This window comes from Lutra lutra, chromosome 7, assembly GCF_902655055.1.
Source record: "Lutra lutra chromosome 7, mLutLut1.2, whole genome shotgun sequence".
Classification (NCBI taxonomy): domain Eukaryota; kingdom Metazoa; phylum Chordata; class Mammalia; order Carnivora; family Mustelidae; genus Lutra; species Lutra lutra.
This window is the reverse complement of record NC_062284.1, coordinates 18,111,809-18,123,864: the sequence shown is the minus strand read 5'-3', so window position 1 is coordinate 18,123,864 and position 12,056 is coordinate 18,111,809. Positions and strand designations below refer to the sequence as shown.

The 12,056-nt window shown below is 47.7% G+C and overlaps 1 protein-coding gene across 4 annotated transcripts in view; it reads left to right on the top strand.

Moving 5' to 3' along the window:
• Positions 1-12,056, top strand: part of ADAMTS17 (ADAM metallopeptidase with thrombospondin type 1 motif 17) — a 336,604-nt gene that overhangs the window by 77,361 nt on the left and 247,187 nt on the right. For all 4 annotated transcript variants that reach the window (XM_047738521.1, XM_047738519.1, XM_047738520.1 and 1 more), the window contains exons 5-7: positions 808-891; positions 1,884-2,041; positions 10,336-10,379. In XM_047738521.1, coding sequence (XP_047594477.1) covers positions 808-891; positions 1,884-2,041; positions 10,336-10,379 — 286 coding nt within the window. The remainder of the gene's footprint in view (positions 1-807; positions 892-1,883; positions 2,042-10,335; positions 10,380-12,056) is intronic.

Below are 12,056 nucleotides of genomic sequence, written 5' to 3'. Positions count from 1 at the left end.
GAGGCAGCCAGAGGCAGAGAGAGCAGGCTCCCCACTGAGCGAGGAGCCCAATGTGGGACTCGATCCCAGGACCCTGGGATCATGACCCGAGCCGAAGGCAGCAGCTTAACCAACTGAGCCACCCAGGCACCCCAAGATCTCATTCTTTTTTATGCTGAGTAATACTCCATTGTGTAGATGTATCCTACCTCTTTATCCATTCGTTTGTTGATTGACACTTGACTATTGTAAATAATCCTGCCATAAATGTGGGGTGCATACGTCTTTTCAAATTAGTGTTTTCATTTCCTCTAGGTAAATACCCTTTAGTGGAATTATAGGATCAGAGGGTAGTTCTATTTTTAATTTTGGGAGGAACCTCCGACCTATTTTCCACAGTAGCTACACCAGTTTACATTCCCACCAACAGTGCACGAGGGTTCCTTTTCCTCTACATCCTTGCCAACCCTCATTATTTCTTGACTTTTTGATGCTAGTCATTCCGACAGGTGTAAGGTCACAGCTCCTTGTGGTTTGGGTAGGTGTTTCCCTAGTGACAGAGCATCTTTTCATGTGTCCGATGGCCATCTGTAGGTCTTCTTTGAAAAAATGTTCAGGTCCTCTGCCCATTGGATTATTTTTTGGCATTCTGATTCATTAGTATTGACTAGAGTCAATAGTTAATGCACATGTCCTTAGTTTTTACCTAACATCTTTTGTCTGTTCCAGGATCCCTTCCAGGATACCACTGTATTTTTATAAATTTTTTATTAATTTTTAAATTAATTTTTCACATCATTAATTCTTTTTTTTTTTTTCTCTTGACAGGTGTACAATATGTTTCAACACCAGAGCCTTGGAAGTAAGGTGAACATTCAGGTTACCAAGCTTGTCCTGCTACGACAACGGCCTGTAAGTCCCCACAGATGCCCGTCAGAGCACACAGATGGCCTAACTGGTCTGCAAGTTTCCTAGTTGCTGTGGAGTGCTAAGGAGGAGTGTAGGTGGTTGTCAGTCCTATCTGCCCTGCCAGGCTTTGCAGATGGCAGCAGTGTACCCTGGGCTGGGGACTGGGGATGTCCAGTGGGAGGAGGGCAGGTACTGTTACTAGAAGCTTGTGTGCACGTGATGTGCTTGGAATTTCTAGGGAACCCTGAGCACGGGGCCTGTGTGCATCCCTCCAACACTCCCGGCACATCTCACATGTGCACCTCTAGATGGTGAGGTCTTTGGAAACCAATCGCTACCTTCTGGAGCTACATCCCAGCCTCGGGCCAAATTTGGATTCTCTGTAGCATTGTTTTCTGGTCTTTGAGTCAAGTGCATTCCCACATGATAATGTCACTTGCAGAGTTGGGCAATGAACTTGAAAACAAGAGACTGATGATGCTTGGTTGGGCACATAGTTCAGTTTGCCAAAAAAAAAAAAAAGAAGAAGAAAAGAAAAAAATATATTTTTCTTTAATAACATAGCCTTCATATGAACTTGCAAAGAAGGCCTTGGCCTCTCTCTGGTCTGTGCACCTTTCTACCAGCATTACGATTGCATTTGGGAGAAGCACTTCATGGGATGATGTCCCAGCAAGCAGTTGTCTCCACACTATATTCTGGATGTAAACTCTGGCTTCCCTGGGTGTTTGCTTTTTTTTTTTTTTTTTTTTTTTTTTTTTAAAGATTTTATTTATTTATCTGACAGACAGAGATCACAAGTAGGCAGAGAGGCAGGCAGAGAGAGAGGAAGGGAAGCAGGCTCCCTGCTGAGCAGAGAGCCCGACGCGGGACTCGATCTCAAGACCCTGAGATCATGACCTGAGCCGAAGGCAGCGGCTTAACCCACTGAGCCACCCAGGCGCCCAAGGTGTTTGCTTTTTTAACTGCCCCCCACCCACCCCTATTTCTTTCAGGCCAAATTGTCCATTGGGCACCATGGTGAGCGGTCCCTGGAGAGCTTCTGTCACTGGCAGAACGAGGAATACGGAGGAGCCCGGTACCTCGGCAATAATCAGGTTCCAGGAGGGAAGGATGATACGCCCCCCGTGGACGCGGCTGTATTTGTTACCAGGTGAGGCTGGATTTGGTCTGTAGCGGTGCACACAACTGGGGAAAGGCATGTCCCTCTTTGGAGAGGAAAAGAGGGCAGTTTGCTCGGAATCCAGGCTTGGAAATCAGACCATGGGCCAGATCACCGAGCCTTGAATTCCTCGTCAGTAAAATGAGGGTAATTATAGTATCTAACCCTGAGTTACAAGGATCCCATGAGCACAAGAAGTGCTTCTCCTGGTGCCTGGCCCAGAGTAAGGACGCAGTCAGCATTAGCCATAATTGTTGCTCTTGTTACTATTAAAAGAAAAGTACCAAAATCCTGGTTACCCAAAAGTCTTAAAGCTTCTAAGAAAATGCATCTGCTACCTCTCCTGAGCACCAGAGATAATGCTCACCAGGAAAGAGCTAACCTGTGTTTGAGGTTGCCTCTTGACTGACTTGCAGGTGCTGTCAGTTGTGGAGGGGAAGTGGGTACCCTGAGTTTCCTGTAGGAAGGAGTACATGTAGATACCCGTATGCTGTGCATGGCCCCAACCCCGGGGCACTCCTGGGGCAACAGCAGTTGGCAGAGAGGCCTGGGGAATTCCCATGCATGTTCTGTTGCAAGTAAGGAGCTGAGCATCTTTCTAACTATAGAGCTGGACTTTTCCAGTCTGAGAGGGACACCAGGGGCCCGGCAGCAGACAGCAGAAACCAAAGACAGCCTTCCCATGCAGGCAGTGGCCACGTCCTCTTAGTTTGCCAGGGGGATGCAGTAACAAATGAGCACAGCCTGGGGGACTTAAAACAATAGAAATGTATTCTTACATTGTTTGGGAGGCCAGAAGCCCAAGGTCAAGGTGTGGGCAGGGCTGTGCTCTCTCTGAAGGGTCCAGGAAAGGATTGTTGCATCCTTCCTCCTAACTTCCAGTGGTGGTCTGCAATCTTTGGCATCCCTTGTCTTGTAGGCGCATGGCTCTGACCTCTTCTGCCTGTCACATGGTCGTTTAGCCTCCTCCCTCTGTCCCAATTTCCCTCTTCTCATAAGGACATCGGTCCTTGGATTAGGGCCCAGCTGTAGCCCAGTGGGATTCCATCTTAATTTGCTTGCACCCGCACCGACCCTCTTTCCAAATAAGATCGCATTCACAGGTACAGGTACTAGGGGTTAACACTTGAACATATCTGTTTTTGGGGACACACTTTAACCCACAACAGATATGGATGTGGCTCTTTCATTTTCCTCTCATGTCTCAAACCTCTCCGAGAAAAACTGATTTGCTTGGGTTGCCTGACTTCCATGATATAAGTAGAAAGTATTGTGTTCACACCAAAACTCCCGCTTTACGAAATAGGCAGAAGTGTTTCTTGATCATTTTAATCTGTTGGATTAAAATGTGAAAATGTTATTAGACTTGCTATGAATCTGTCTGTTTTGAATTTTAGGGAATTTTTAAAATTAATTTATTATCTTGTTTATAGGTTGTCTTTTGTTTTTTTTTCTTTCCTCTGAGTTCAGAGGTTAAGTTGTGGCAAGTTCTAGGTTGTCTCTCTTTTTTTTTTTCTTTCTTCTGAGTTCAGAGGTTAAGTTGTGGCAAGGAGGGCTTTATCATTCTGGTAGCCTGAGACAGCCTGCCCCTCGAAGAGGAGCCAGAAAAGCTCCCTGGTGTATCTCTTGAACTACTTCCTGTAAGCCCCTGGCCCAGTGACATCCCAAAGCTGTCTGGGAACTTCTGACACCTTATCTCCAGGCACCAGGCAAGGCAACTGCCTAACTTTCTTCTCTTAAAAAACCCTGGGACGTGTGTATTGCTGCCACCAGACCCCGAGCACATACCTTGTCCCCACTGTGGGTGGATGATGCAGTAATTGCCAACCCCAAAGGGTTAAAAATGTGCTCTGTAGCATGCTGATCCCTGAGGAGAGCATTTGCTGCCGTTACAGGCTCTGATTAAATGTATAATAGGACATGTGAGAAGACATCTATTCAGTAATTCTGATGGCTTGCCATCCGGCTGGTGCTCTACCAGGCACCAAGGACAAACGATGAGCAGGAACTGGTTCTTGCTTTGGATCTGGGTTTGCTCATCCCAGGGAGTGCTGGGAACATCCAGACACCGCCTCCCCCAGTGGTCACCCCCGCCCCCTGGCCTCGTGAGTACTGGCCAGAGGTTGCCACGGCTCCAAACACTTTGAAATAGTGGGGTTTTCTGTAAAGCACCCTAAGAATTGCAGTGTTGGGGTGATAACGTAGCACCCTTTGAGAGTGGATTTGATTTGGGGAGCAGGGTAGGGTCCTTGGGAACCATGTCTGTGTACAGCTGTAAATTCATGCAACTGATTTTCCAAATGCTCATTAAGTAAACTCCTAGAGAAGAGCTCTAATAACATCATCTTTGGAACGTACCACTGAACTTCCAAGGTCACTACTTTGAAAGCGGTTTGTCCCAAAACTAGATAAAACATACAAATTCTGGTGTTTGTGAGATCTTTCCCAACGTCATCTCTTTCTTGCAGTTTCATCCCTTGTCTGGGTCAAGGATGTACTTGCAAGTGGTCTCCGTTTGGGAACGAGTAGCCCCTTTTTTTTTCAGAGGCACTAAGTAAGTGTTACTGAAATCAGTGTTGACAAAGCCTCCGGCTTAGCCTTTTTGCAAAACACCATCGTTGGTAGACATGAATTTACCCTTGACCTGAGAAGGCTGCCAGTTAGGTTTTCTGTTTCTCTTCCCTGCTTCCCGCCTCCAACAAACTTAGTTATTGTAGTGGAAATATTTTGCATAAAAATATCAGATTTTTTTTTTTAACATCTCACACCCATTAGGTTACATTAGGTTTTGGCTCTTACCGAAAACAAACAAGACAGAAAATAACGACCATTGTCAGGATGTGGAGAAATGGGAACCCTTGCGCACTGTTGGTGGGAAATAGTAAATGCATCCTCGAAATACTAAGTGCAGAATTACCCTTTGGTCCAGCAATCCTACTTCTGAGTATAGACCCAAAAGTATTGAAAGGAGGGTTTCTTTTTTTTCTTTTTTTTTTTTTTAAGATTTTATTTATTTATTTGACAGAGATCACAAGTAGGCAGAGAAGCAGGCAGAGAGAGAGAGGGAAGCAGGCTCCCTGCTGAGCAGAGAGCCTGATGTGGGGCTGGATCCCAGGACCCTGAGATCATGACCTGAGCTGAAGGCAGAGGCTTTAAACCACTGAGCCACCCAAGCGGCCCTGAAAGGAGGGTTTCAAAGAGATATGTGTGTTCCTGTGTTCGCAGCAGCATGACTCATAATAACCGAAATGTGAAAGCAACCACGTGTCCTTTGTTGGTGAATGGGTAAATAACATATGGGCTATACATATGGCATACTATTCAGCCTTACAAAGGAAGGGCATCTTGTCACAAGCCACAGCATGGGTGACCCTGGAGCACGTGATGCTGAGTGAGATACACAAAAAGCCACAGAGGGTATGATTCCGCTTCTTAGACACCCTTATAGCAGTTAAATTCCTAGAGATAGGGTGGAACGCTGGAAGGAGGAAGGAATAGGAAGTTCGATGGATGTAGTTTCAGTTTTGTAAGATGAAAAGACTTCTGGAGATTGGTGCCCAACATTATAAATGCATTGAACCTCATGGAGCCGTATGCCTAAAAGGGTTTAATGCCTAAGGGTTTAAGATAGCAAATTCTGTGTTCTGTGTATTTTAATCACTTTAAGACAGTTTGAGAATTTTTCTAATTAAGCCCTTAGGGGGTGGTCCCGTGTGCATGGGGGCAGGTGCTAGGGAGGGGGCATGTCTGGTGACCCCTAAAGAGCAGGGTTCCTTCTGCTGCAGGCAGAGCCAACTGCAAATCCTTCCTGCATCTCTGTTAGCCAGGGTTTTCCTCCTTGGTTTCGCACGGAACTCTTATCAACTACCTGAGCGCTCGTCCTTCCTCTCACCTGCTTCTGTGGAGCCGCTGGGCTGGATTGGCCGGTGCCCAGCTCACTCTCTGGGTCCTCCCAGCTGTGAAATTGAAGACCTCCCAGAAGGACGGGGGAGGCAGTGGGGAGTCGGGGCTGGGAGCCGAGTTGGCCAACAGGCACTGTTTAATAATTAGAGGCTGAGAGCTACAGTTCACTAGGTTGGGATAATAACGGGCTGATGTTTTCACGCGGAAATTGGGTGCAAGACAGCTGCTGCTCCCTCGAGACAGCTCTTTCCTCCCGGACTAATCCGAGCTGAGAGTCTAATCACGGGCTGCAGGGACCCAATGGGGTTTACGGGCCGGCGTTCCCCAGTCCTGGGACTGAGGCTGGTCAATGCAAGGCTTTCTTCCCGACCTCCTCTGGCTCCTTATGGGCTGTGGCTTGTCCCAAGAGTGCATTGTCCCAGACGCCCACCAGCCCTGCAGACGGCCAGCCGCAGAGATGTGAGCATGACATCACGTGCGGCGGAAGCTGCCGAGCCAGAAGCCACGGAAGCAGGTTTTCCAGCGGCCCCAGCCGTGTCTGGGGCTGGAAAACCCCTCTGAGTGGACAGAGGCTGGGGACCACAGAGGACCCACACAGAGGACTGGGGTCCAGGCGGGGCTTCAGCACCTGACACTGCTTTACCTTTGGCCCTGCATCTCCCTTAGGAAGCCACGAGAGAGGGAATCGTCCCCCACTCCACCCCCAACTGAGGTCTATGCCCTTGGGAGACACCGGGAGCAGACGCGCAGGGCCAGCTTGGAGCTCTGCCACGGGTCCACCTGCAGCTGTCCCTCCACCCTCCCCTTCGTGTCACTCCATCCTGCTCCCCAGGCTCTGATTGAGGGGGTCTCCTGTGGGCCTAGCTCATGGTGAGCACTCAGGGAGTATCTGGACCATTTCCTTGCATTTTCTCAGGTTCCCCAACGTTGCGGAGATGAGGCCACCTGTAAGCTTGCACGGCAAGTTGAAAGTGTTCTGGAAATGTATGTCGGTCAGTCATAAAGGAGCCGTTACTTATTAAGCCCCAATGGTATGCCAGGCAATAGGTTATGCACAAGATTAGCTACCTAAAATCGTGGGGCCTGGTGCAGAATGAAAATGAGGGATCTTAAAAAGCTTTTCAAGGTGGCAATAGAAGAGCAGTAAACCAGATCGGGGGATGGGGAGCTTTAGTGCACACAGCTGACGCACCCATGCAACGTTCCAGGTCGCGGAGGTCCACACGGCTTGCGCTCTCTTGAGGAGCAAGCAGTGGAAAGTAAGAGGACTAGGATGGGAGAGCTCTGATGGAACCCCACTTGAACCCTTCAGCCCCGGCATGTGCGTTAGGCGTGAGTTTGCAGTAGGTGCAGGATCACGTGGAGATGAAGCTTCCCCTCTGGGCAGTGGGCTTGTGTTTTCTTTTCTGAGAAAGGACCTTGAACAGGAAGGAGAAAGAAGATTCAAATCTTGGCTGACCCTTTCAAGCCAGGCTTGGGATTGAGCTTGGCTTTCCCCTCTGTGAGCAGACAGCACTTCCTCCCACTCCCTCAGGAGAAGCAATGGGTGGTGTTGCAGGGTCCATCATTTGAGACCACCTACTTCCCTTCAGGGAAGCCACGGGATGAGGGAACACGCACTGCTCCTGTCAGCCATCAGGGCTGGCATTCTCCAAGATGGCGCTCTCTCCAAGATGGCGGCCTCTTCTACTCAGTTCTCTTTAGTTCTTCACCGCGGGACTGATGGTCACGTGCGCTTTCTCCTTTCGCTGAGGCTTTTAGTTATGCTCAAGGTGTTGGGCCACCTTGGTCCTTGTGTGCACGTGACATTCAATACCTTCAGACAGGAGGGGTGTCCCATCAACAGTGTTGAGTTGGGGTCAGATAGATAGCAGAGCAGTGAGCATATTTATGTCCTTAATTTTATTTGTTTGGTTTTTCTCTCTGCCACCGCTGGTTCCTTGCCACCTTCTACTGCCTGCTAATTAGCCTTTTAGAAGGTCATCTTTTGTTTTGAGTGTTTAATTCCAGTTCGTTCTCATACAGTGTCATGTTAGTCTCAGGTGTCGATATAGCGATTCATCACTTCCATACGTCACCTGGTGCTCATCACAAGTGCCCTCCTTCATCCCCATCAAGCTGTTTCACCCATCCCCCACCATCCCCCACTTAGATAACCATCAGTTTGTTCTCTCTAGTCAAGAGTCTGTTTCTTGGTTTGTCTCTCTTTTTCCCTTTGCTCATTTTTTTTTAAAGATTTTATTTATTTATTTGACAGAGAGAGATCACAAGTAGACAGAGAGGCAGGCAGAGAGAGAGAGGGAAGCAGGCTCCCCGCTGAGCAGAGAGCCTGATGCGGGGACTCGATCCCAGGACCCTGAGATCATGACCTGAGCCGAAGGCAGCGGCTTAACCCACTGAGCCACCCAGGCGCCCCCACTTTGCTCATTTTTTTGTTTGTTTCTTAAATTCCACGAATAAGTGGGATCCTGTGGTGTCTGTCTTTCCCTGACTGGCTTACTTTACTTAGCATTATACTCTCTAGCTCCATCCACATCATTGCAAATAACAAGATTTCATTCTTTTTGATGGCTGAGTGATACTGTGTTGTATATATACACAGCACATCTTTATCCCTTTGTCTATCAATGGACACTTGGGCTGCGCCATATGTTGGCTATTGTAAACAGTGCTGCTTTAAAGATAGGGGTGCATGTATCCCTTTAGATTAGTGTTTTTGTATTCTCACTCCTGGGTATTTACCCAAAGGATACAGAAATACTAAAAGGTCATCTTTGACAGAAAAAAAATCAAGGCTTCCTTTTATGGCTCCTGTGGTTATCCCACCTCCCTTCCTGTGCAAGTTCCTGTGGTTTTAGAGTGGGATCGTGACAAGTGTAGGGTTCTTTTTTTTTTTCCTGCCAAATGTGGGATTCTTGAAGGTTTCCTTTTTCCCTTTATTAAAATGATTTTCAAATTGATTGTCAAACATAGAGTTGAAACTTGCAGTGAGCAGAAGCTGTGTGAGCTGCTAACAGTATTGGCCCCAGCTTCTCCTCAGTGTTTCTCTGACCAGTTTCGGGGCTATGCCTTCAAAGCTGCCCCCTTCTCCCCTCTGCACTCATAGGCTGCCCAGTGTATCTGGTTCTGTAGAGCAGGACCCCGAGGAGAATCTGTGGGTCTGAGTCGGAGGTGGAACCTTTGACAAACCTCACCTCAGGTGAGCCCGAGGCAAAGCAATAGTTGGGAACACAGGCTCTGCTCCATTTCCACAGGAGGCCACCTGGCACTAAGAAGTGTCAGGTGTGGGTCACCGTTTGGGAGTAAATACACAGAACATGCTGTGTCTCAGAGGGACTGATGCAGAGGCAGAGGGAAGGTGACCTTACAGACTTAGGTTAGGACACTGACACGCTGCCTTTTCTGTCATTGTGCCCACTATGAACGGCAGGTCAGAGCCTTCCCTGAGAAGAGATTTTGACAGAGAGTAGCAGAGGAATTGCGGACACTGATGCTGGGGTGTCTGAAAGGGGAAAAGTGGCCCAACCTGGACTTGCCACTTTCCTTCACAACTGGGCTTAGTGCCCACCTTGTCTGGCTGGCCCCATCTTCCTTCCCAGAAGAACTTTAAAATGAGAGGAAGTGGCTTCAGAACACACCTTTTAAACCTGAAGGAGTTTAAGGGAGTCGGCATTTTTTGTCAGCACCCCCCAGCCCGCTTGAGAAGGCGAACATGGGGCCCTGGGGTCGGGAGGTGGGGAGACCAGGCGACTGCTCTCCTTGCTGGGTCCCAGGCAACCAGTGATCAGGTCAGCCCCTAACTGTGGGAATGCTCTGGTTTTGGAAAAGAAGGACCCAGACCTATTGTTCCAAACATGAGTAGCTAGAGGCCATAGCGAACCCCTGGGGCTGGATGAGCTTTTGAGCAAATTTGCTCTTCCCACATAGCCACACGCCCCAGGGGATCCTGGGAAGCTTTAAAGGATATAACTTGAAGAAATCGCTTTCCGTTTTCTTCTCATGGAAGTGCTACATGACCACTTCAGCATCTAAAGCCAGTTGCTGCCTGAGTAGAGTCGCTTGGGGAAGTCACCATAGTTTGATGATCCTGAAGGATTGTCTCTGATGCATGACTTGCAAACCTCTTTTTCCAGAACTTCCACAGTTGTTGGAGGGAGCCCTCCCAGCAACCAGGTGTTAGGTAGAGTACTTTTGGTGGGATAACTGGGCCTACCAGTTGGGAACATTGTGGATGGGTTACTCTTGACAAATGGCTAGCATTGCTATGGGCAGAACGACCAGTCAAGCTTAGCTGACAGTGATTTCTTCTCCCATCCTTGGGGGCTACTGCATACACCTGACCATGTCTGTCTTTGTGTTTTGTGTGTTTTTGTTTTCTTTAGGACAGATTTCTGCGTACACAAAGACGAACCATGTGACACCGTTGGTAAGTTTAGAAGCAGAATAATCACTTAGGGGGCTGCTGAACCCCATGATAATCTGGAGACCTGGTAACATTTCCAGTCTGGAGGAGCTCTCCTCAGACAGACCCTGCCCTTTCCTGTTGCCTCTTTTCTTGTAAATTGGTGCTTTGACTTCATTTGACTTCCTCTTTTGTTCCTGAGAAGTGTGGAGGTTGCTCAGGGCAGAAGGCATCAAGACAGATGCTGAATAAGGAAGACAGGAAAAGTGAAGCTACGGGAGGTGCCTCCAGGTTGCCTCAAGGGGACCGTAGTTGGGGTCACGCTTGAGTCTGACCCTCTTGCTCTCTCTTATAGGCATGGACCCCATGATGTTACACTGTTGTCATGAGCTTCCTGGTTCACTCTCATGCATTTGGCTGATCATTAGCAAAGGCCTAAGCAGTAAAGTGGGACTATGTGGGTGTGAGGCTAGCCTCCTCCACCAGGCTGGGCACCAGGCTCATTGCTTTCTGGTTACAAGGTCCCAAGACCAACACACATCACGGCAAGACATGTTTTCCTTCTTCCCCTTCCCTCCCTCTTCTACCTTCACTCCCTCCCCCAGCTTTTCCATTTGCCTTCCCTTCTCTTCTATCCTTCTTGGTATCTGGCTTGTTCTTGACAGCTCACAGGTTTCCACTTGGAACCAGTTTTTGACCCTAAGGAAGAGGGTGCTTGCTTCACAAAGGAAACATCAAGACAGTTTCCAATTTTGACTGCTGGGGCACACACCTTTATTTGCCATGAGGTCGGAACATGGCACCACCGAGAGCAAGATTCTGAATGTGACATGCTTAGAATTGTAGGTAAACAGCATAGGATTGACAGATACATATTATCGTGGGATTCAAATGTTTGAAAACCTGTGCTTCCTGGGGAGTCCTAGCACGGTTTTAAGTGCCCTGTCTCCAAATACATTTACATCGGAGGTTAATGCCCCAACATATGAATTTCAGGGAGAAGAGAGCACCATTTGGTCCATAACACTACTCATTTGACACTTTGCACACTGCTGGTGAAATCTTATGTCCTTGCATGACCTCCCAGGTATGTGTGTGTGTGTGTGTCTGTTTCCTCCATAAAATCTTTTAATTGCATGGACCCGCTGTAATCATTCTTTCTGTGACAGCCACTTAGCACAAGGCTGAACCAGCCCTGTCTCATACTTCTTTATTGCATCCTCTTTTCCAATACCTCAGTGATGTTCAGCTTCTACAAAGGAAATGAATCCCTTCCTTTGGGGAAAACAAAACAAAACAAAACTTACATAGTGTTTTTGTTTTAACATGCCATAATTTATTTGTACTTATTATCAAGTCGGTTTGTAAGAACAACAGTGATTCCATGAAGAGAAAAATTTGAAAGCTGGGGTTATGGCAGACTTACAGCAGTCTCATCCAATTTGTTTCTGTAATTTTTTTTAACCTTTTATTTTGTAATAATTACAGAATCATTGAAAGTTGCCAAAGAAATTCAGAGCTAAGTCTCTTGTACCTATCACCCTGCTTTCTCCCACGGTTGCAACTTATGTAACTGTAGTGTATTTCCAAACCAGGAAATTGATTGGCACGGTACAGTGAGCTAGGCTACAGATTCTACTCAGGTTTCACAGGGTTTTTGCATGAATCCCGTTTTGGGGTGTGTTTTTACATATAGTTCTA